Source organism: Nilaparvata lugens, chromosome 9 (genome assembly GCF_014356525.2).
Source record: "Nilaparvata lugens isolate BPH chromosome 9, ASM1435652v1, whole genome shotgun sequence".
Lineage (NCBI taxonomy): Eukaryota > Metazoa > Arthropoda > Insecta > Hemiptera > Delphacidae > Nilaparvata > Nilaparvata lugens.
The window spans coordinates 35,397,933-35,424,252 of NC_052512.1; the positions used below are offsets into that span (position 1 = coordinate 35,397,933).

The following is a 26,320-nucleotide window of genomic DNA, read 5'->3' on the forward strand; positions in this document are numbered from 1 at the left end:
CGCCCGATCTAGCGGATGACTTATTAACTACGGACTTCCATGTTAGCGGCTGGAAAGAGTACGTTTTCCGGCCTAGGCCGGAAAGAAACCCTTTTCTGACGTCAGACGAGAGTCGTCTGCAAACAAGGTCTTTCAGATCTACGTAGGGACTGGAAAACAGCTGCTTTCTGTGCAGTGTGGCGAAAAAATATTTTCTTGTGAATACTTTTCCATTTTGATAGCTTGATGATATAAAAATCAAAAAACTTTGAAAAATATCACCAGTAGAAAGTTTATTTTGAGCCTTTGCACAGCCTTAAGACCTCCATTTCTAGACTGCATCTTGCAAATATCACAATACATAGACCTGCTGAAGTTTTTCCACACTCTTAATAGATATTAGAACACATTACAGTAAGAAAAACACTCACTTCTTACTGTAATTATTACAGTGAAAAATGTCAGTAAATTTGTCCTAGTCCTGCTTATCTTGGAGGCTTATTCAAACATTTAAACCGCCCCGCAATTTCCAATGTCTCTCATCTCCTTAAGCTTGAGATTTCACTTTAGAACATCACCCAATCACCAATTAAATGTATCAATTTATAATATAATATCACTCGTATATGGTTCATTTCACATGATTCACATTTCACTCGATATATTTGTTGAGTACTATGTTTCAAAAGCTAATAATCAATTTGTTATCAGTTCCTATGTAACTATTGAAATTCTTCACCAGCTTGTATCGAATTGGAGGCGTTTCGGTTGGACACCTGCAAATAAATAAGAATGAGTCAAATTAGAGATTTATATTATTATTTATTCACCAAATATATTTACAAGACAATGTATATACTAAATTAAGCCACGGGATATACCACCTGTGCTAAGGGGGTGGGGGTAGTTCAAAGGTACCATTTTTTGGTTTCTTGAATATAACTCGAAAATTATGCATTTTACAGGCATGATTACTCTATAAGAAATAAAAGCTTAAGATCCTAAAATAAAAGATCCTAAATATTGATCTAACAACTTTTTCTATATCTCTTTCACTTTTCGAGAAATCTGCTCTAAAAGATGTGACATTTTTGAAAAAAAACACATTTTCCTTCGATTTTTTGCTATTTTTGCTCTTATAACTTTTTTAACATCGATGGGAAAAATCCATGCTCATCGTGTGCTTATAGAGCATCATATTCTTTTCAGTTTGATGTATAATTTCACAAGTTTACGCACATCTCCACGACTGTTGCAGCTGCTTCACTGTTGAGTGTGAGATCTTCAGTTATGCAAAAATATACCAATATATTGACAAAGGAATTTGGAGAGAATGTTTTGAACACAATTTTTGACTTCGCAGCTTTGGTGGGACCAGTTAGAGGGTGAACATATCAAAAGTCCCCATCCCTACCCCTTGTGCTAAAAGGATGATGGTGGTTTGAAAGTTGCATTTATCAATGTTTTGCGTACACGCCCATATCTTGAGGAAAATGCGTTCAACCGACATGACTAACTATTCAAAAATAAAGCTTGATAAATTCTCTACAATATTTGCGATATCTCCAACAGTTTTCGAGATATACGCTCTTAAATGTGTAAAATTGTTAAAATAGCTTTTAATCCTATTTTTTGATGCTTCAGGGCCTACAACTCACCAACAATGCATCGTAAGAATGAATGCTCACCGTAGGTTTGTAGAGCTTTGTTTTCTCTTCAATTTGATATTATTTCACTACTTAATTTTTTCCTCCCATTGTTATAGCAGATTCTAGGTGAGGGATGAAATTTTAATTTTGTAACAATTGATCACTTGACAATGAAATTTAAGTCTGTAACATCTGGTACACAATTTTTGACTTTGTAGCTTAATGAAGACTAGTTGGGAGGTAAACATAGCAAAAATACGCATCTCTAGCCCGTCTATTGAAGGTGTGGAACTGCTAAGTTGACACTTGTTGCAGAGTTGAAAATTTCACCCCCAACATTGAATCTGCTATAACAATAGAAGGAGAACATTAAGTAGTGAAATAATACATCTAATTGAAGAGAAAACAAAGCTCTACAAACCTACGTTGAGAATTTATTTTTACGATGCATTGTTGGAGAGTTGTAGGCCCTGAAACATCAAAAAATAGGATTAAAAGCTGTTATTTTATCAATTTTACACATTTAAGAGCGTATATCTCGAAAACTGTTGGAGATATCACAAATCACCTCAGAGCAAATATTGTAGAGAATTTATCAAGCTTTATTTTTGGATAGTTAGTCATATCGGTTGAACGCATTTTCCTCAAGATATGAGCGTGTAAGCAAAACATAGAAAATGCAACTTTCAAACCACCCTCATCCCTTTAGCACAAGGGGTAGGGATGGGGACTAAAAAAGGGGGTGTGCTTGCAATTTATATTGTGGTTCTGATTTTTTAATATATTATTTGGATACATGAGAGAAGTCTAGAACCAATTTATTCATGCAAAATTTCCTTGTGCTAGTTACAGGGTTGCCCAAAAACCTCGTATTTTCGGCCCATTTTCCAGTTTTCAGCTATTTCTGTCAAATCGGACAGAAAAATTTGCTTCCACCTTTTTTTAGATTATAAAATTCTGAATAAAATTAGATCACTCGGAACTCTCTATCTACGATGAGTACTGAGTTATGATTTTTCAAAAATGGGTGAAATTTAAAGAGAGAATCAATTCTGATGAATTTTAGTTTTTGATCAACAATATCTTCCAATTGTTAACATTTAGATGTACAATTCAAAATCCATCTGGACGTATTTTTGTATGATATTTTGAAATCAGCAATAAACCGATTACTTTAGAGCCATGCCTAAGAGAAAAAGTAGAAAAGAGCCAACTGACCTCGTTCAATATTATCTTCTATTTTTCGTTTTCTCAGCGCCCTCTCAGCATCTCTCGATGAAAGAGCAGTGGGAAGTGGCAGCTGAGCCCCAGTCGACGGAGCCGGCTTATTGCTGCAAAATTAATTACACAACAATTATATAGGCTACTAATAACACATTCGAAAATAAATTAACTGAAACCACATGTCAGCCTAATATATTTTTCAATCAATTTTATTCAAATCAACACAATATAACATAGAAGAAATCAAAACACAAAAAATGACAATCAAAAATATATTTCTAATAAAATACAAAAATAGGCATCATGGCGGGGTGTGTTGAAAACAAAGAAAGGATGAAAAATACCTAGCCAACTATGGTATCCCATGTAATAGGCAGGTAGAGGGTATAAAAGTAAGGAATGAAGGGTGATGAGGAGAAGAAAAGGGAAGTATTGGAGAAGAAAGTAGGAAAAAAGAGAAAAAAATTGTAAGCGAGTCCACTTTCAACAAAAGAATTGGCCCTGCAAACAGTAGTTTGAGCAGAAATCCCGAGATTCATACGTCGATATGGAAGAAAAAGTTACTGTATGTCCAGGTTTTTATTTCTAGTTTAGTTCTAGTGGTCCGGAATGAGGTTTATTAATATCGGGGCAACGAGCTTCGCTCGTTATTTTTATTTATTGATGAACAGAACACAATTCTCTAAAATGATCGTGTTTATATTTCACAGCTGTTTGTCAATATCTGGGTACCGAGCTTCGCTCGTTATTTTCATTTATTGATAAACAGAACACAATAATTCTCTAAAATGATCGTGTTTATATTTCACAGCTGGCTATATGTCATCTTATGAATTTCGGGGATGCGATATTTTGATTTTTCACCTACTCAATTTTTTACTATCCACAGCTGTTTCAGCCAAGGATGAATTATCCTTTTAATGCCGTTCAGCGAGTTTTCCCAACGATGAGACCTAGTGCAATCGAGTTTTTATATCATAAACCTACTGTTTCAAATTTCGTAAAAATTGTTAGAGCCGTTTTCGAGATCCGTTGAACATAAATAACCAGATATAAAAATATACGGAAATTGCTCGCTTAATATAATAGGATTTTAGTGCTTTTATAGATCAACTGTTCCCTTAAACATTCAATATTGGTGTGATATGTGACATATCCATTTTTGCAGTGGGCCTTAAATTATAACTATTTACAATTGAATTTAAAGTGATTCAAATAAATTGTTATAGTCCGAGAGTTATTACTTTTAACATGAAGAGGAAAACCCAGTTTCTATAGCATGGACAGACTAGTGGAGGGGAGTAAGCATGCTGCGCACAATTGGATGCTGACACAAAAGTAGGGGAATGCTGTTAGGTAGTGGCAGTGATTAGTGAACGAAAGAGTATCGGGCCTCTCTGTCTTCGAGTGAGAGCGGTGTATAGTTTGTGTAAAATAAGTTGAGACTTGGCCCTCCTTCCCAAGAAATTACAGGGTTGCCAAATCGTGTAAAATTTCAACTTTCTCAAATTTCGAATTCAACGTCAGAATTGGATATAGGCTACTAATAACACATTCGAAAATAAATTAACTGAAACCACATGTCAGCCTAATAAATTTTTCAATCAATTTTATTCAAATCAACACAATGTAACATAGAAGAAATCAAAACACAAAAAATGACAATCAAAAATATATTTCTAATAAAATACAAAAATAGGCATCATGGCGGGGTGTGTTGAAAACAAAGAAAGGATGAAAAATACCTAGCCAACTATGGTATCCCATGTAATAGGCAGGTAGAGGGTATAAAAGTAAGGAATGAAGGGTGATGAGGAGAAGAAAAGGGAAGTATTGGAGAAGAAAGTAGGAAAAAAGAGGGAAAAAAGAGAAAAAAATTGTAAGCGAGTCCACTTTCAACAAAAGAATTGGCCCTGCAAACAGTAGTTTGAGCAGAAATCCCGAGATTCATACGTCGATATGGAAGAAAAAGTTACTGTATGTCCAGGTTTTTATTTCTAGTTTAGTTCTAGTGGTCCGGAATGAGGTTTATTAATATCGGGGCAACGAGCTTCGCTCGTTATTTTTATTTATTGATGAACAGAACACAATTCTCTAAAATGATCGTGTTTATATTTCACAGCTGTTTGTCAATATCTGGGTACCGAGCTTCGCTCGTTATTTTCATTTATTGATAAACAGAACACAATAATTCTCTAAAATGATCGTGTTTATATTTCACAGCTGGCTATATGTCATCTTATGAATTTCGGGGATGCGATATTTTGATTTTTCACCTACTCAATTTTTTACTATCCACAGCTGTTTCAGCCAAGGATGAATTATCCTTTTAATGCCGTTCAGCGAGTTTTCCCAACGATGAGACCTAGTGCAATCGAGTTTTTATATCATAAACCTACTGTTTCAAATTTCGTAAAAATTGTTAGAGCCGTTTTCGAGATCCGTTGAACATAAATAACCAGATATAAAAATATACGGAAATTGCTCGCTTAATATAATAGGATTTTAGTGCTTTTATAGATCAACTGTTCCCTTAAACATTCAATATTGGTGTGATATGTGACATATCCATTTTTGCAGTGGGCCTAAATTATAACTATTTACAATTGATTTAAAGTGATTCAAATAAATTGTTATAGTCCGAGAGTTATTACTTTTAACATGAAGAGGAAAACCCAGTTTCTATAGCATGGACAGACTAGTGGAGGGGAGTAAGCATGCTGCGCACAATTGGATGCTGACACAAAAGTAGGGGAATGCTGTTAGGTAGTGGCAGTGATTAGTGAACGAAAGAGTATCGGGCCTCTCTGTCTTCGAGTGAGAGCGGTGTATAGTTTGTGTAAAATAAGTTGAGACTTGGCCCTCCTTCCCAAGAAATTACAGGGTTGCCAAATCGTGTAAAATTTCAACTTTCTCAAATTTCGAATTCAACGTCAGAATTGGATGTAGAATACTAGTAATTCTGTGAACAATAGACCTCGCGCAGTTATAACGACGTCCCAAGCCATAAGCACATCCACACTGATACACTAACTATTTATTTGATCAGATCATGCTTACACAAGATTTAATTATCATATAATGCTTTCCGGAATTTAGCGCGAGAAAACCAGAAGACATCTAGGCGCCCAGACAAGCTGTTATAAGTTCTTTGCATCCTATTTAATAGTGCATAAAAATTGCATTCAATGAGGCATGCAATGAGGCATGCAATTTATAGTCTACACAGCTGCTAATTTTTTACCAAGTTTAGTTACATTGAGATATTGAATTGCATGCGTCATGGCATGCGATTTATAGTCAACTCGACAGCTGATTTATGATGAATAATTCTATAGTCTAATTTTCACTCTAATAATGACGTATGAAGAGGCTCCTTTTTCCTTTTATATTATCCTTGAAATGCAAAATTTCCAAAAACCTTGTACATACGTCGACGCGCAATTTAAAAAGGAACATACCTGTCAAAATTTCATGAAAATCGATTACCGCGTTTCGCCGTAAATGCGCAACATATAAACATATAAACATTTAAACATTTTAACATTAAGAGAAACCGTCGACTTGAATCTTAGACCTCACTTCGCTCGGTCAATTATCCCCGATATCCTAGTAGTGCTAGAAAAGTTTCAGGGTTGAATGATCAAAAGGAAATTCAACTTTTATGATAAAATTGGAAACATCACGAAAATTTGTTTTTCTTTTGCATATAATTTCTCTCAGAATCATGGGGCGTCGTAATGTGTAATAATTTTATATAAAATTAACGGGAAGAATGTCTCTCTTCTATTGGTGTCTGGACAATTTTTATCCGACCTATAGTTATTTTTTAATTAATGTTCATTTTCGTCAATGTCGAGACATTTCGAGCAGAAAACATGAAATTTTCGACATGCTAGAAACTTTTTTGTTTCAAAAGATGAGTAGGTGGTGAAAGCGAGAAAGTTCCTCAGAAATAATTGAAATTATTTTCCTAAATGTCAAATGTACTCTGAACAACGTATTTTGGCCTCTCAGGAGTTTCAAAGTCAAGGATAGCGGCTGAATGTTGTGCCACCATAGGCTATCAATAGCTGGGATCAACAAAAACAAAATACAGAACGATTGAAAAATCCAGCAACTGCAAGCCACATGATTATAAAATAGTGAAAATGACAACCTCGCCTCGAATAATCCACGCAGTGTTTCATTACAGCCTCTCTAGAGGCAATCAGATGCTTACGTTTGAAATAGTTCAGTCAAATATCTCGTAAATTTCCAGCTTACAATTTGGTACATAATGCATACCATGCAGCCGCTCTCCGAACTTTAAAATTCCTTGGAGACCAAAATACGATCTTCCGACTACTTTTGACAATTGAAAAAACAATTTCAATTATTTCTGAGAAACTTTCTCGATTTCACCACCCACTTATCTTTTGAAACAAAAAAGTTTCCAGCATGTCGAAAATTTCATGTTTTCTGCTCGAAATGTCTCGACATTGACGAACATAAACATTAATTAAAAAATAACTATAGGTCGGATAAAAATTATCCAGACAACAATAGAAAGGAGACATTCTCCCCGTTAATTTGATATGAAATTATTACGCATTACAACGCCCCATGATTCTGAGAGAAGTGATATTCAAAAGAAAAACAAATTTTCGCGTTGTTTCCAATTTTATCATAAAAGTTAATTTCCTTTTAATCCTTCAAACCTGGATCTTTCCTAGCACTACTAGGATATCGGGGATGATATTCTACATCCAATTCTGACGTTGAATTGGAAATTTGAGAAAGTTGCAATTTTACACGAATTGGCAACCATGTAATTTCTTCGGATGGAGGGGCAAGTCTCAACTTATTTTACACAAACTATAAAAAGTAATATCTCTCGGACTATAGAAAGGGTGGCCACTAACTACAAGACAAGTGTGTTGAACATGTGTGTACACACAACCTCGTCATACATGTGTCATCAGAGAAAACCTTCAAACAATTTTTTTTTTTGTTTTGATGTTAACACATGCATTTAATTAGATTTTTGTATTCCAGATTTTTTATAATCGCTGCTCTATTTGAGGTGAAACTATCATTATAGTCTGTAATTTTCCAGTGGTTTATTTATAATTAATGGTTGTTTATTTTATGTTGGAAGCCTCTCGCTGATGATGAACTTATGTGCTATGTTCTACATTTAGCATGTTCTACCGTTACTGGCCAGCCTTATATTGATGGTATCGAGATCCAAAATATTTCATTTTTAGTTTAAGTCGGTTAACTACATCAGTAAGCTATTAGTTATTCAATTACTATATATAGTTATTTTAGTTCTACTTCCTGTAAATTAGTTGCAGTTTATTTATTTATTTTTTAATCATCGGAATTACACAACTTATAGAAAAGTACCACAGGCTTATAAGCCCAAAACGGTTCCAATTCTAATTTATACAACTGTCTAAATGTAGCTAGGTTATGTGTCACTTAACATTATTCAATTACACACTTAATTTACAATTAAAAACACACAAAAATCATTTTTAAATTTAAAAAAATACTTCAAAATTAAATGAAATCAATCACAATTGATTAGAAAAGTCCAAACTTTAAAAAACTATAAAATTTTGAGACCGAAAAGACAAACACACTATCTAGATTCAGAACTTATCACAGCTGTGTATCGATGATACTAATTCGATAATATCGATACTGAAATTAGATAATATCGATACTGACATTCGATAATATCGATACTGATATTCGATAACATTGATATTTCAGTAACAATACTGAAATTCGATAATATAGATATTTTAGTATCAATACGGAAATTCGATAACAACGATATTTTTCAAAATGAAGTGTGTCTCTTGCCTAAAGTAGGGCATCTTGAGTGCCTGCTGGCAGTTTAGTCGGTAGACGGGGTTGATGGAGAGCAGCTGGCCAATCAGGTCCAAGAGGTCGTCGCTGGCTGCTATGAAGATGTGGTTGAGGGGGGTGCCGGGAAACGACTTGAACTGGATGTAGTCTTGCAGTCCTTTCACGCCCTACACACAAAAACCAGTTATTTGTATATCTAGAGTGAAAAATACAGCTTTTTCTACCTCTGAAGGGAAAGTTTGGTCACCTTTGTCTCGGGCAACAATTTCCCCGAGGGAGAAATAGTTATTTGTATATCTAGTGTGAAAAGTACAGCTTTTTCTCCCTTTGAAGGAAAAGTATGAAGGGAAAATCTACGGTGGCGGGTCGCCGCCAACCTGTCTCCCCGACAACTAGTCTCCTCGCTATTTTGATCACAGGCGTCAATAAATCCTCTGGTAAAATATACCATTGCCGTCAACTAGTCTCCCCGACAGTAAATCCCCTGCTGGATAGGGCTATGAGGGGTCTGGTTGTCGTGATCGTATCCGAAAACTAGTCTCCCCGACAGCTAGTCTCCCCGACAGCTGATACCTTATTGAACATTGAAACCAGCTTGAAGCGGGCGGGGAAGTAGTACAATCACAGACACTGGTTCACACATTCTATGAATTCGATTATTAGAAGAAAAGCTTGTCGATGTTGTCACTTCTATCACTGCAAACATAAAATGAAAAAAATAAAATAAACTATTTCTTTTTCCGAATTCAACTGACTTTGAAATGTTTCTTATTGAATTGGCAAGCATTTTCAGAATAAGTTTGTACGTCTCGCAAGTGATTCCTGCATGTATGTATAGAATACTAGCTAACCGCCAAGTATCTATGAGGATCGAGATGGCGGTGGACGAAGTGGTTGACTTACCGTGTGGTCTGTGTAGTAAAATTATCAAAGGAAATAATGTGGAGGCAATATATTGTGATTTGTTCTGTGAGAAGTGGTTTTCATTCCAAGTGTGCTAAGCTAACAAAAGAAGAATATGAAGGAATTCAAGTTTTGGGTGACACTGTAAAATGGCACTGTGGAGCCTGTGAAGAGAGGTTATGTCAAGTGAAAAATCATAACGTTAACATAGACGAAATTTTATCTATATCTGAAAAGGTAAGTAAAATGGACACAAAGTTGGACGTAATTAATTCTTTTAATGATAAACTTTTTGAAAAACTCGAATATTTAATTGACGTGAAATTCAAAACATTTCTAAATTCCACCGACAAGCCAGAACCTGTGTGTCAAACTGACAGTATGAAATTGAATGGTGCTTGTAAAAACAGACCCAATAAATCGACAGTTCGTAAAAAATCGATAGTCAATATCGATCTGGTTGACAACAGAACATCGATAACGGATACAGGTCGATGTGACGAGATTCAACATAGTGACAATGACGTTTCCGATCAATTATCCGGTATTGAGGTTAAGTGTACTCAGGCTCAGACAGCAATAGAAAATAAAACTGTTGCTAATGTCTCTACTGCTCTTATCCCTACACCTGATCACTCAAAAGATAAAAATGAAACCTGGGCTACTGTAGTTAAAAAATCAAATAAGCATAAAAAAAGTAATGATTCTTCACATATCCAATTACAATCTTTGGTTAATTCCAAATCGCAGGTGAGTGATAGGAAGAGGTTTAAGCATAATAGCGTTATTCATGGTTCCATGAAAGCTAAAGATGGTTTTCCTGTACCTTTAAAAGCTGCTACAAAAATGTTATGGTTGTTTTTATCTGGGTTTGACTCGTCAGTTAGTACAGACAATGTAGTATCCTATCTAAAAAGTCTCAAAGATTCAACTGTTTATGTTTGTGAACGAATCAATTCCAAATATAGCACTTATAGCTCTTTTAAGGTTGGTATACCTCTTGAACTGGCCGATGAACTGATGCATCCCAATCTATGGCCACAAGGATGTGTTGTAGGTAAATATAGAGCACCAAGAAACAAAACTGTGCCAGAAAACCGTTTTTTACAACCAAGTCAAGAACGGCAATTACTGACTTGAATTTAAAATCAGTTTCTGAAAAAACTGTGCAAGCTGTTAGGAAATGTCTGTGTATATTTAGTGTGAATGTACAATCGCTCCGTAATAAAATACATGAACTGGAGATTATTTTAAGTGAAACACCAGCTAATGTAATTTGTGTTAACGAGCATTGGCTCCTAGAGGATGAGATTTCTTTGTATGTTCCTAAAGATTTTGTATTAGCTAGTTGCTACTGTAGACAGTCACCGTATGGAGGCTCTGCAATATACGTGGCTAAAAGTATGCTGTTTGAACAGCTAGATGTTGAAAGGTACTGCATTGAAGCTGCTTTTGAAGTTTCAGCTATTAAGATGTCTAAATCTAAGGTGATAATATTATGCATATACCGTCCTCCTAGTTTTAATTTTAACCAGTTCATTTTAAATCTTGAAAAAATTTTATCTGATTTGACAAACGGACCTAAACATTTTAAACATATAGTTATTACAGGAGACCTAAATGTAGATATCTTAAAAGAAAATGATAGTGCTGGTATTGAATTGTTAAATCTACTAAGATCATTTGATATCTACTGTGTTCATAAATGTCCTACCAGATTCAATTCTTGTCTTGACATTGTAGCATCAAATATTTCAGCCAACAGTGTGGAGCTAAAGTTTCTAGAACAGGACATGATCTCTGATCATGCAGGTATCTGGTCTACTTTCTATTTGGATCCTACATCAGAGGTTGAAAATGATGACGCATGTAGTAGAACATACATTAAGAAGCGTTTTATTACTCTAGATAATCTAAACTATTTCAGACAGTTATTGACTACCGCAGACTGGTCTGATATTTATACCAAAGATGTAAATAGTGCTGTTAGGAACTTCTTATATATTTTTACAAAGTATTTCAATGTTAGCTGTCCATACATAAATGTTAGAAATATAAATGGTAAGAAGAAAGCATCTGTGATAAACTGGTTTACTCCTGAACTTGATAGTATGCGTAAACTACTTCTTGTGATATATAACAAATGGAAGAGCTCTAATAACCTTGAGTATAAAATTATGTTCAAGAATTTAAAGATAAAATACAAGAAAGAGATTTCTAGGGCAAAACTTGTAGCTAATGGTAAATTTATAGCTGAGGCTAAAAATCAATGCAAGGCAGCCTGGCAAATTGTCAAAAATGAAGGTAATCTGGTAAATTCAACAAAACAGGTCATTCCAATCTCTCCTGAGCAGTTTAATAATTTTTTTGTTAATGTGTCATGTGCTACTGGTAATATTCAAACAAATAGTAATAGTACAAATGATGTAGACTTCTCTGATCTTTTAAATAATAGTATCAATAGTAATCTGAATAACCAAAATTTTAAATTTAAGAAGGTTGATGAAACAATCATTGGTCTTATTATAAATAGAATGAGTCACTCAAAATCTGAGGATGTGTATTGTATGTCAAATTATTTGTTGAAAAATGTAGTTGATGTTTTTATATCTGAACTGACTTATATTGTAAATTATATACTGAGTGAAGGAGTTTTTCCTGATTTTCTAAAAGTTACCAAAGTTACACCTGTTTATAAGAAGGGGGATCCTAATGAACCCCAGAACTATAGACCAATTGCAATTGTACCTATACTAAGTAAAATCATTGAGACATGTATTGTAATTCAACTTAATGAATATTTTGTTAACAACCAGCTGTTCTATCCTTCTCAGTATGGCTTTAGACCGAATCATAGTACTATTGATGCAATTGAAAAACTTGTTGAATATGTTTTAAATGGTTTTGAACTCAAGCAACCAGTTGGATCTTTACTATTGGACTTAAGCAAGGCATTCGACTGTGTCTCTCACTCTATACTCTGCAAAAAACTTGAAAAGTATGGTATTAAAGATAAGGAGCTCATGCTGATCAAGAGTTATTTGAAAAATAGAAAACAAATGGTTAGCTTGAATAGTGCAAACTCAAATTTCCTTGATGTAACCATGGGGGTTCCTCAAGGATCAGTCCTTGGCCCTTTTCTGTTTCTGGTCTTTGTAAATGATTTTAGTAAAAATGTTTCTGTCTTTTCAATATTATATGCAGATGATACCACTCTGGTACATAAGGACGTTGATATAAAAACTGTTCAGGATACGCTTGGAAGGGCTATGGATGAGTCTAAGGTATGGTTCAATGCCAACTTACTTAAGGTAAATGAGAGCAAAACAGAACAAATAATATTTTCTCTCAACAATGTAAGTACTGGTAACCTGAATCTGAATGATGATGTTTTCAAGCCTGTAAAGTTACTAGGAATGTACTTAGATAGTAAACTCAGCTGGGAGTATCACCTAGTGAATTTATGTAAAAAGCTTTCTAGAGTAACATTTCTCTTACGAAGACTGAAATATTGTGTAAACCTTGATGTAATTAAAATGATTTACTTTGGTCTCTTCCATTCACACTTGATTTATGGAGTAAAACTGTGGGGCAACTCATCTTCTTCAAAAAAAGCATTTATATGGCAAAAGAAAGCACTTAGAGTTATATTTGGTATGAAATACAATGAATCTTGTAGAGTAATTTTTGTAGAACACAAAATTATGACCTTGCCTTGTTTGTATATATATTATAATTTAATCTCAGTAAAGAAAAATCTGTCTAATTTTGATAAAAATATTTCTATACATTCACATTATACTAGACATAGGGACGATATAACTAGACCTGCAGTTAGATTGACTAAAACTCTAAAAAGTCATAAGTACCTACAAATTCGCATGTTTAATTTATTACCAGATAATGTTAAGAAGTTACCATTGAAAACGTTTTGTATTTATGTTGATAAATGGCTCAAGTCTGAAGCTTTCTATTCTGTCAATGAGTACCTCGAATATTTCAATGTATATGTGTAATTTTGTTCGTTTCTATAGTCCAACTCGTGTTATTTTATTATAATATTTCAATGTGTATTTGTAAATTTGTTCGTTTTATAGTCCAACTTGTGATATTTTACTTATTATTGACGAAGCCTATTGCTTACATTTTTGTAATGTTGTTTTATGGCCAATAAAATTCTTGATTCTTGATTCTTGATCTCATGTCACACTTGACTTTATTTGGTGAATCATGAAATTTATTCATTTACAATCAATATTTTCATTTACATCTCATTTACATCTCACAGATTAAACAGCTGTGCTTAGTGAGAGAAGTTGTGTGTATTTTTGGGTTCAAACATTTATAAAATAACTTGATTAGGCTGATTCAATATGAAGTGATAATCAAGTGTTATATTTAAATATAGTTTGATGTTTTAATTTCTCTAAATTCAAAATGTTTGTCTTCTATATATTTTTGGACGAAAATTGAACTTGAACGTTTTACAGTAGAAACATAACCTATTTTTTGGACATTTTATTAATTTATCAAAATTTGGGAATGGAATAGATTTGGGCCAAGCCTGTTGTTCCTTCCTAATCATATTCATATGATTTGTGATTCTGTCCACAAATAAATAAATACGGACTTCCTATGTGCTTAAAACTACCGTTTTAATACCAGTAAACAATTTTATCACAAAGTGACGTGTTTATTACATCTGGTAAGTTTAGATGCTAAATCATATTATCACAACATGATCTTGTATCATGATAAATCTTCCCGTTACGTTATCTACGTTAGCCGCTCGGCCGACAATTTCGAAAACATAGGTCTGTAAAATGGATTAATATATAATTATTATTCCCCCGTATTAAAATTTCTGGTCAGAAACCATCCCCAATATTCATACAACATATTCCCAAAGTTTCATGCCATTCTGTCAAGTAGTTTTCGAGTCTATAGGGAACAAACAAACTAACACACAAACAGACATTCATTTTTATATATAGAGATAACATTATATCATCAAGCTAATCTCTGATCTACTGTTTAGTCTTCAACTTATGGCATTCAAAACTTAAGATTGAAACATTATACTCTTATAGGTTTGTTTTTCCATGTAATGTGAATTGTAGGAATAATTCTACATTGATTTGTCACTGTTCTCTTTTGGATAACTATTCATTAATTTGTAACTATTATCTTTTGATTAATTATGAATGATCAAAATGTGAAGTGCGAGGACCTTGGTTGTTGGGTTCGGTGAAGACAACCAAGCTCCTTGCACGCTGACGACAACTAGTCTCCCCGACAGCCAATCCCCTACTGGTTCAGAGGGGACTAGTAGTCGGGACCGTAGACGACAACTAAGCTCCTCGGTCGCTGACGACAACTAGTCTCCCCGTCAGTAAAGCTCCTCTCTCAGGAGCTCAGTTGACGCCGTCAGTAAATCCCCTCGAAAGTGGTTTTAAGGCTGTTCAAAGGCTATAAATAAACTTTCTACTGGTGATATTTTTCAAAGTTTTTCGATTTTTATATCATCAAGCTATCAAAATGAAAAAGTTTTCTCAGGAAAACATTTTTTTTCTGATCATTACTTTTTGAGATATGAGCGCCTAAAGTTAGAATTTTTGGGACAGAACATTTCAAATTCAGTAAGATTTAAAAACATGAGATTAGGAGGATGGATCCTGCATGATATTGTTGATCTGGTGAAATAAAAATTTTCTGAAAATATCAATTTTTGAAAAAGTTATTCAATTTACCAAAAATAACTCAACTAAAAGTTATCTTAAAAATTGATATTTTCAGAATTTTTTTGTTTTACTAGATCAACAATACCATGAAGAATCTATCCTCTAAATCTCATAGATTTATCTCTTACCGAATTTGAAATGTTCTGTCCCAAAAATTCAAAATTTAGGCGCTCATATCTCAAAAAGTAATGATCGGAAAAAAATGTTTTCCTGAGAAAACTTTTTCATTTTGATAGCTTGATAGTATACAAATAGAAAAACTTTGAAAAATATCAGGAGTAAAAAGTTCATTTTCAGCCTTTGCACAGTCTTAAAAGTAGCTTTACTGTCGGGGAGCTTAGTTGGCGCGTTCCCCTAGTGGCCCTCCATCGATAGGCAAAGCTACAGGACCCGGACTGTATAATTATATAGGTGTGTGTTGACCTTAGACCAGTTATAGAATTGACACGCTGGGAAGTCTAGCCTCTGAAGCCAACATCTACTGCCAAATCCACCCATCTTGACGTCACAACAGTGACGTCACGCATCGTATGGAAAGCTTTCAGATTGTGTCTATTTCAGATTCATGGTGTTTTTAGGTTATTTCTAGCTACGGGCAAAAACGATATCGGTTAAGTTATAATGTGTTATGTGATATCGGCTTCAAAGTTATAATTGTGTTTTGAAAATAATAAGGTACGGTAGCCTACAAAACTAATTTATTGTCATGCTGCAATGAGTTCACTTACATCATAACCAAGGATAATATTACAGTTACAACTTACAATATTTATGTGTATAAATTTCAACTTACGCATGAAAAGATATTCCACTTTTTTCCTACAAATTTCAGTGCAATTATATGCTGCGCAGGAGATTACCATTTTCATAAATAATAATTACATAAATAAATAACAATCTGCTATGGAAAACAAGCTATTTTTAACAACAATGCATTGTTTAACAACAATGTAAGTTAAACACCACAAACACTTACACAACAAACTCAAAAAAGTTTTCTATAATTTATATACGATGCGTGACGTCACTGTTGTGACGTCAAGATGGGTGGATTTGGCAGTAGATGTTGGCTTCATCGACTTTCAGTATGAATAATTATACAATAGGCCGTGTCTATTCTATAACTGGTCTAAGGTGTTGACTGACCGGCCATGACTGTTCGGTAGGCGTGCCCAGAGTCTGGAAGATGCGTGTCAGCTGTTCCAAATCGGATTCACCCGGCAGGAAGGGAACTCGTAACAGCAGCTCGGCCAGTATACACCCCAGCGCCCACATGTCCACACCTGTGTTGTACATCTTCGAGCCAAACAACAGCTCTGGACACCTGCAAATCAAAGCAAACAAACCAATATATAATAAAGTGAAAGTGATAAAGTGAAATAGTTAACTAATCTATATAATTTCCAAATCATCATTCCTGGACCGAAAATCTAGTGACGAAGCAGTGTGTGATTAAAAGTGTTCCTTCCCCGAATTTCGATTGAAGAGACTATAAGTTGTTATAGTTTGAGTTGTATTCAAATTTTTTAAATAAGTGCAATATTTCTCAAGTTTTTAATTTTTTTGTGATACAGTACATTCTGTAATTCATTTGAAGAATTACGTCAACCTTCAAAATTTTCAAATCATTATTCCTGGACCGAAAATAAAGTGACGAAGCAGTGTGTGATTACATAACCTCAACCTTTGGACAACATTAACATTTTATCAAAATTTATCGAGAGAAATAGTACAGGCTCAGCCTAGTTTTTCCTCCAATGTCATAATTGTATTATGATTATAGTGTTTTATACAATAAATAAATGCTAGAGAGAGTAGGGTTGTGTTTTTTCGCATCAAAACATGTCAACTTGTGGATTGCATACCGGAAAAACGGGAATGATTTAGGTCTCCAAATTTTGCACATAGATTCTAGAAATATCAATCTCGTGCACCTCGAAGCCCAAGTTTCAATTTTCCGTCTAGATTTTTCAGAATTAATGTTCAAATTTCATTCATGGGACATATATAATAATTGAAATGTACATACCATATGTTAATATAGAACAATAGTCTAGGAGAGACTACCTCTTCAAAACAGATGGTTAAAATATGGTAACCAAATTGATAAATATAGTAACCGCAAATTGGAGAGGCATGTGATGGTGGATCCATCTATGAGTAGAGTTGGTAAATTTCAAGGAGTAAAAAAAGTTCAAACAGTTCGTCTGCTACATGTTTGTTCACATTTAAGGGCCGATTTCCGAGCTCGAGATTTGGCTAAGTTCTAGACTTTGAACAGCTGGAGTCAGAAAATTGGCTTTCCAAAACGGGGCGTAGTCGCAGCTTTGATAACAGTAGTCGTAGTTTTTATTTTCTCATTTCTATAATTGGAAACGTTTTTCCTTGACGAAATTAGACATTCCTAAATAATTCAAAATAGCTGAAACTTTACACTATTTTTTTTTATTTTATTTTGTGTTCAATTTTCTAGTTTTTCGAAATTTAATTCAAACGTGACTATGACAATGACTGCGACTACGCCCCGTTTTGGAAAACCAAGTTTCTGACTCCAGCTGTTAAAAGTCTAGGACTTAGCTAAATCCCGAGCTCGAAAACCGGCCCTAAATGTCATCATAACCTGACTTCTCATTAAAAATATTTTTTCAAGTTTTTTTAATTCAGTCATACATTTTATGCAAACTGAATAATTTGTAATGGACATCAACATTTCAAGCACCAATTCAAGCCTTCACTGAACCGTTGCAATTGAACAAGTGACGAGTATTCGTTTGTTTTTCTCTAAAACATAAATAAAACCTGATTTTAAAATATTGACATTTTCAATTGACCTGATAACAGCGCTTACACTCACATTCCGGGACGACAAGTCACGGTACGATAGGACAGAAAGCTCTATGTTTATTTAGGATTTTTCTAGACATTTTAAATTGATAAATTATTTATTAATTTTTGAGAAAACATAACAACAGGTCAATGTAACTTACTGAGCGCGAAGTCTACTGTTCACAGAACTACAAGCTATTATAGTAGAAGGAGGTGTGGTGGTGATGCGTGAATGACTGACCTGTACCACCTGGTGACCACCTGATGCGTGTAAATGCGGTTGGGCGAGCCGAAGAAGCGCGCCAGCCCAAAGTCGCCGATCTTGAGCAGACCTGCGCTGTTGACGAGCAGGTTGTTGGGCTTCAAGTCGCGATGCAGGATCCACTGGTTGTGCAAGTACTCGAGGCCACGCAGCGTCATCAGCATGTAGGCCTTGACGTGTGCCGGTGTCAGCACAATGCTCTGGTCCTTGATGATCACCTCCAGGTCGGTGTGCATGTAGTCGAAAACCAGCGACACGTTCGACTTCTGGCCGAACACATCTGGACAAATTATGCATCCGTTATTATTGACCGCGCGAATATTAAAGAATGTGATATTAATAGTTTCAAGATTTGTGTTAAAAAGATTCTAATTGACTGCTGTCCATATGGTTATGAGGATTTGTGGTGATGTCTCTGTATTTTCTTAACTGTGATATATTTGTTTTAAAAATGTTTCTTATATTGTTATAGAGCTAGCAGGTAACCCGTGCTATGCAAGAGTCTATTTTAAAACTTGACAAACTGAAAACTTGACGTAATGGAATCTAGAATAATTGAAAATAGGCATATAAGAATCCTCGGTTAGTTAAGAAATTATTTGCAAAATTTGAAGTTAATATTCAAGTCCAGTAGTTTAGACGTGATGATGCGTCAAACTTGATTCTCCTATCCCGTACGTGTATAAGCCCGTTATTTTCTTTATTATAGTATAGATAAGTTCTTCAACTTGGTACTAACATAATAAAGTGACAGAACTCAAATCTTGTTTAGCTTCCTCAACTTAATGCTAACCTGACAAAATTGGACTAGTTATTAATTAATTTAGTTACCAATTTTAACCATTTGGTTTCGAAGAGGTGGTCTCTCTACATTAAAGTTCTATATTAACATTATGGTTTGTACATTTCAATTATAATGTCCCATGAATGAAATTTGAACATTAATTCTGAAAAATCTAGAAGGAAAATTGAAATTTGGGCTTCGAGGTGCACGAGATTGATATTTTTAGAATCTATGTGCAAAATTTGGAGATGTAAATCATTCCCGTTTTTCCGGTATGCAATCCACAAGTTGTCATGTTTTGATGCGAACAAACACAACCCTACTCTTTCTTAATATATAGAATTTGCTGATATTTGTCTTATTTTTTGTATATAATTACGATGTGACTATGATGACTATTAACGTTTATTGTTATATTTTAGAATTTGTTATTGAATTGTTGACTGTCTTGCATTTGTTAAAGTGTTCTAACAATAAATGAATCTTGAAGTTATTGATTGATTGATTATATGCCTTTATTAGGGCGGAGTTAGGACTCCTTGTCCTCTCTGACACACAACCCCTAAAGTAAGAGAGAGGGAGAAAGATACTGAGGGTGATGCCCACATGAGCCCTTAGGATTGTGCGTGGGTAATGAGTGAGAGGGATGATGATGAGAGAACTGGGTCTAATATTCAAGTTAACGGTTATGCATTTCTCTTCACCTTATGTATTAATGTTCATATGTTTATATTTGAACTAGGGTTACCGAGTTCTCACTTTTGACTTACTGAAGCCCAAACTCGTTGCTCGTCTGTTTGTATGTTCTACAATAACTTTAGGAAGAATTCAACAATCTGCTTAAAATTTTGAACACGTATTCTACGAACCTTTATTGATCAAGCGTTAGCAAGTGCTCACTTTTCACTTACTGAAGGCCAAACTCGTTGCTCATCTGTTTGTATTTTCTACAATAACTTACGAACAAATTGATCAATCTGCTTCAAATTTTGAACACATATTCTTCGAACCTCTTTACGGGTCAAATTCGTTGGACAACAAAATCGACTCACACCTTCTTCCTTTTTCAGAATATAACATTGAAAATGCATAAGAAAAAAGTATTTGTTGTGATTTAATCAGCTGAAGAATTAATTCATTGCATGCAATTACTGCGGTTTTTTCCATTCATTCATTCATAACATCAGCTGAGGCTATTTGGGAGCTAACAGACAGACAGTCATTCCTTCATGCGCTGACACGTGATTCCAGCTGGTTAATATTTATACAACATAATTTACATCAACAAACTGATACGAGTTGAGATATCAATGTGCGGTCTTTGCCATTTATGTATTGTTTTTCAAAATGTATGCTCAATGTTCGTTATGAGAGCAATAATGGGATTTAGTTCCTGGTGCCCTCTATCTATATTATATAAATGCGAAATTGCACTCACTCACTGACTGACTCATTCACTCGCAGAACTGAAAATCTGCCGGACCAAAAACGTTCAAATTTGATAGGTATGTTCAGTTGGCCCTTAGAGGCGCACTAAGAACGGATTTGGAAAAATGTATAAAGATACGCCCAAAATCTGCGTTTTCCAGCGTTTTCTCAGCTTTATCGAGAACAAATGAACAGAAAATGTTCAAATTTAGTACAGAAGCTCAGCTAGGGTGTAATAATGTTGTGTTAGAAGGAATTTGCAATAACGCCAAAGATACGCCCGAAATTTGCGTTTTTTGGCGATTTCTCAGTTCTTTCATCAAGTAATAGACAGAAAATGTTCAAATTTGGTATAGAGGTTTAGCTAGGGTTTAAAAATTTTGTGATGAGGTGACTTTAATATTTCATCATAGATACGCCCAAAATTAGCATTTTTCCAACGTTTTCCTCAGCTTTTCTGCGTTTTCTCAGTACTTTGGAATGAAGCATGCTCAAATGAAAAATGCAGGCGAGCGAAGCGATCCCGCTGATCTCATTTTTGGACGATCCAGTCGAGGGTCCAGGGGGCGGAGCCCCCTGGCTAGACAGATATGCCTGACGGCTAGTTAAGTATATTTTCAAATAAATAAATAATTACATGACCACCTTTCAAAAAATGAATTTGGATTCATAATGAGGGTCAAAGATGTTAAAGCGGTAGAGCAGTTTTTCATTTCAACCTCACTATTGCATTGTTTTATTTTTTACAGAATTTTTAAGTTGGTTAACTTACTGACCAAGCAATCCTATGATGTTGGGATGATTGAGTTCCTGCAGCAATTTGATTTCTCTAAGGGCGGTTCTGTTGATGCCATCCTTGGCTTCTGCTAAACTCCCCAGTTTGATCTGCAAACAATACCAATAAAATAGATGAAAAGTTGAGAATTTCATAGCACCTATATTATTGAGTATTTATTGACCGAACGTAGTGAGATCTATGTTTCAACTCGGATTTTCTTTTGTCTGCATGTTACGCGATTACGGCCAAACCGGTTGATAGAATTCGATTATATTTGGCAGGAATATTCCTTTTTCAACTGCACGTCGATGTATACACAAGGTTTTTTGAAATTTTGCATTTTAAGGATAATATGAAAAGGAAAGGAATTCCTCCATACTCCTGATATCACTATATCATCTACTTTGAAGATAGGATCAATCAGACTATAGAATTATTCATAATCAAACAGCTGACAAGTGGATTATTCATTGCATGCATTACACAGATGTCTGGCCGTGTCTATTTCTGTAAGCTAGGGTTTCAATACTTTTCATGATGCGTGAATATCAGTATCAATATTCTCACATTTGAAAAACAAATTTAATAGGTGATTGAAAATAAAATAAAAAATGATTAAATGAACGAAATAATACTGAAGAAATTATAATATTCTTGATTGAAAAAAATTAATTTTAAAATAGTTGAGAAATATTTTTATCAGATGGAAAGATTATCACGGAACTAGATACATTATCATAATGGGATACAAATTCAAATGTGAACTGAGTTTATTAACATAAGTGAGTTTTTGATCTTGGAGAAAACAAATAACAGTCTTTAAGAGTAAATTATGATTCAACTGAAGCAACTAGAACAGGTGACATCAGATACTTTTGGGTGAGAAAACTGCGTGAGGTCTACTGTTCACATAACTACTAGTTATTACTCGATGATTGACATTTAAACAGCATTTAGCCCCTTCTCAACTGCCCTTGGAAATTTTCCATTACAATAAATCAGTAAGCTATTCTTTTCAATTCCATAATGAATTACAGTCGAACCTCTATATAACGAAATCGATTATCCCGAGAAATATTCGCTGTCGAGAGGTATTCGTTATTGAGAGGTTCTGTCAAGAAAACTGCCACGATCCTATGGATCTTATAATATCGTATCAAGGCGGTAAATAAATGAATATGGTACATGAAACATATCATTGCGAACGTAAGTAGGGTACCTATTAGGTCAATATTGATATGGAAATTTGAAAATTCATGCTGTCGATAAAAAACATGTTTTTTGAATATTTGTAGAACGTAATAAGTAAGTAAACTCACCAATTTATTTCCAGGAAGCTTGATTTGTACAATTAGTAGAGTTTAATCAAAGTACATATTCTGTAGCAATATTTTTCAACTTTTTACACTACTATTAGATGGAACGCAAAATACGGTTATTTTGTCAATATCTTCACTTTAATAACTCAATTTCCCTATTTTTTTGTTTTATATTTGAAAAGTGAGTAATATCGGTTGAATTTTGCATTTGAATAAAACATCATGTTTGATAAACGACTCACATTTATTCAAACAGTCGGACATGTCTGGTACACTATTTTTCAGTTTTAATCCTTGCCTGATAATTTTGAAAGCCTCTAGAACTTCTTGATCTGACGGATTCTTCTCCTCAGGTTCATCACAGTCATCATCATCATCATCGTCAGTTCAAAGAATTGAAATGTGTGACAAAAGCAAGCAAGAATAGGAAAAAGTCCAGTCGTTCACCTGCCTGATCTACAATAATGAACCCATCGACAAAAGACAGAGAAGAATGGTGCAAATTGATACGGAGGGCCCACCCCAAATGACATGGAAAATGATGATGAAACACTCTATGAACTAATAAAAATATTAAAGGGAATTGGATAAAATATTAATTTTATTTCAACTTGAAAGCTCTCGGAATTCAATTTCCAGTAGCTTGCATTCTTTTTCCGACATGTGTTTCTTCACCCTCTATTGCTCTATTGACTGTCTGCCACTCTATCTTCTTCTTTCTTCCTACCTGAATTGCCATTATTTTTAGTCTGACCTTTTTGCTGAAACTAAATAATTCCTTGAAAATGACCGTCTGCTTCCTATACACACTACACTTTGTATGTTGAAGTCAAGAGAAAACTTTGTTGTTGAGAGGTCAGAAATTCGTTAAATAGAGGTAAATAAGCAGCATTTCGTTGTGTAGGGGATTTCGTTAAGTGGAGGTTCTTTATAGAGAGGTTCGACTGTAGTCGGTCATTTATATGGTAAGTCCATAAAGTGAGTATATACTGAACAATTTTGACACAAAAAAATTATGCCTACCTTCTTCACGGCAACAATATCGTCAGTTTCAGTATCCCTGGCTTTGTAAACAGTTGCAAACTGCAAAATAAAAAAATCGAGTAAAAATAAATTAATACCGTAAAATGGAAAACAGATTCTTGGATGTCTCTTCTTAAGTTCTTGATTCTCAATTATGCTGCAATCAAATGAATATATCGTCTTTAAAGCAATTACAGAGCCCATTGTCCTATGGATTGCTCCTGTGGTGTAATTAGGCAGGGGCTGTTAATGTCCTGAGGCTGCAAAAGAGGGCTGTAAGAATCATAACAGGCGGCGACCATCTTGCTCAATGCAAGCCCATCTTTGCTCGCCTTGGTGTGCTGACGGTCTTCACCCATTACATCCTCCTGTGCTTGGTGTACGTCAAGAGGATACAGCATACTCTGGCTGCCCGTAGTGGCATTCACTACCACACCACCAGGCACCATGAGCTGCTGGATGTACCAGGAGACGTCTCCACCGTTCACAGGACAGTTATAGAGTTCCTGCACTGTAAGGCCGGATGCACACCGGAGAAACGCGTTTCGTGAAAAAAGTTTCAGGAAACGTGAAACGAAAGTTGCTCGCAATCGACTGATAAGATTAAGCAGGGAACGATTCTTTTGTATGCATGCGCGGATTGCATGAAACAAGTTTCATGAAAGAGGGCTTCACGAAATGCGTTTCTCCGGTGTGCATCCCGCCAAATTCTTCAACAAGCTGCCTCCTGATGTGAAGCAGTTGGATGAGATCGCCTTCAAGAGAGCCGTCAGGAAGCTACTTCCTAAGGCATATTATAATGTGAATAAATTCAAGAGATATGATTTGAATTTTTATTAAAAGTGATCACTGTTTTATCTGCCATCTGAATTATATGTATTAAAATTGAATTCTATGACGCCATTGATCCTACAAATGTGGGTAATGGATGAAGCAGAAGGTATTAGGTATCGAAGAGCCAAAATTATTTTTTGTACAAATGTGAACAAGTTAAAAATACAACAAACCACACAATATTCCGGTATGTTATAAAAATATTCACGACATTAGAATTCCTCGATACTGCAATATTAGATAGGACACCATCTTCTAAAAATGAATGTCTGTGTGTTAGTTTGTTCCCTATAGACTCGAAAACTACTTGACAGAACGGCATGAAACTTTGAGAATATGTTGTGTGAATATTGGGGATGGTTTCTGATTGGAAATTTTAATAGGGGGCTAATAATAATTATATATTAATCCATTTTACAGACCTATGTTTTCGAAATTGTCGGCCGAGAGGCTAACGTCATCAAGATTCAAGATCATGTTGTGATAATATGATGTAGCATCTAAACTTATCAGCTGTAATAAACACATCACTCTTTAATAAAATTGTTCACTGGTATTAAATCGGTACCTAGTTTTAAGCACATAGGAAGTCTGTATTGAGATGTTAATGAAAATATTGATTGTAAATAAATAAATTTCATGATTCACCAAATAAAGTCAAGTGTGACATGAGATACATTGACTTTTTGGCGGTACGAAGTTTGCCGGGTAAGCTAGTTAAAAAGTTAAGAAGTAGGAGGTAACTAAATATACGTGAACCAGTCGGAGTTTGAGGACCCCATCAGACAGGAATATTTTGTTATAATGTTACCGAAATAAGCATTTCATAGTTATAATTAATTAATTGTTCAAGATATGCGGATTTGCATAAAATCTATGCATATAGTTATAGGCCTAGGTTATAAGAGGAAACAAGATTTGTCTAAACTACCAAAATCTGTCAGAAATTTAACTTTTAGGACAATTTTAACAGGTTTACCGATGGGCTCTTTCGGAATGCAATTAACAATCCTTGGAGCAATGTATTCCAGCTGCTTACAAATGACCGTTAATTATAAGTTACATATCTATGTAAATTGTATCTTGTTCTATTGACGGATTGACATGACTCTCAGGTCTTTAAATGCAATTTTTTAAGGGAACAATATGGGTTTATTTGTGCACGATAAGAATAACTTAATGTGCTTCCAAAACACTGTACGGTGGGCATGAAATAACTTAAAAAAGTTCTTCATCTAGGCTAATTCCATCTTCTTCAGTAGCCTTACAGCCTTCGATAGATTGATGATCAATCAGTAATAGATTTATTAGAGCCTATCAAAACATGATTTTTATAGCACAACTTTATCTAAAGATTACAACATTACTATAGAATATTTTTAGGTTATGTAAGAACCGACGCACCTGTCCTTCACCAAGAAATTCTATCTTCTCATAGCGACTGAAACGTTCATCCATTTTAAAAACTATACTTTCAACTATTAAAAAAATTCTATAGAAAAAAAAACTAATTGAATGTTTTCTAAAGTCTAAGAAATATTACATAATTTAAAAACAGCTTTACTTCATTACATTTTCTTATACCGCATCAACATGTTGGGTTTTGTTGTCCCACTCCCAATGAAATGAAAGCCTCCCTCCTCCCTTAATTTCAAGCACCGTACACACGAGCTTTTATCTTGAGCGAGGCATTCAGCTATGGGAGTGC

The 26,320-nt window shown here is 34.7% G+C and overlaps 1 protein-coding gene across 1 annotated transcript; it reads right to left on the reverse strand.

Annotated features, from left to right (window-relative positions):
* Positions 1-442: 442 nt before the first annotated feature.
* On the reverse strand, positions 443-26,269 carry LOC111048232 (cyclin-dependent kinase 7). Its single transcript, XM_039435806.1, has 8 exons — positions 26,017-26,269; positions 23,779-23,838; positions 21,435-21,543; positions 18,426-18,726; positions 16,505-16,682; positions 8,709-8,881; positions 2,847-2,959; positions 443-755 (listed from the first exon to the last, which is right to left on the reverse strand). Exons 1-8 carry the CDS (start codon positions 26,068-26,070, stop codon positions 715-717), a joined length of 1,029 nt encoding a protein of 342 aa, XP_039291740.1. The 5' UTR covers positions 26,071-26,269; the 3' UTR covers positions 443-714.
* Between the last annotated feature and the right edge of the window lie 51 nt (positions 26,270-26,320).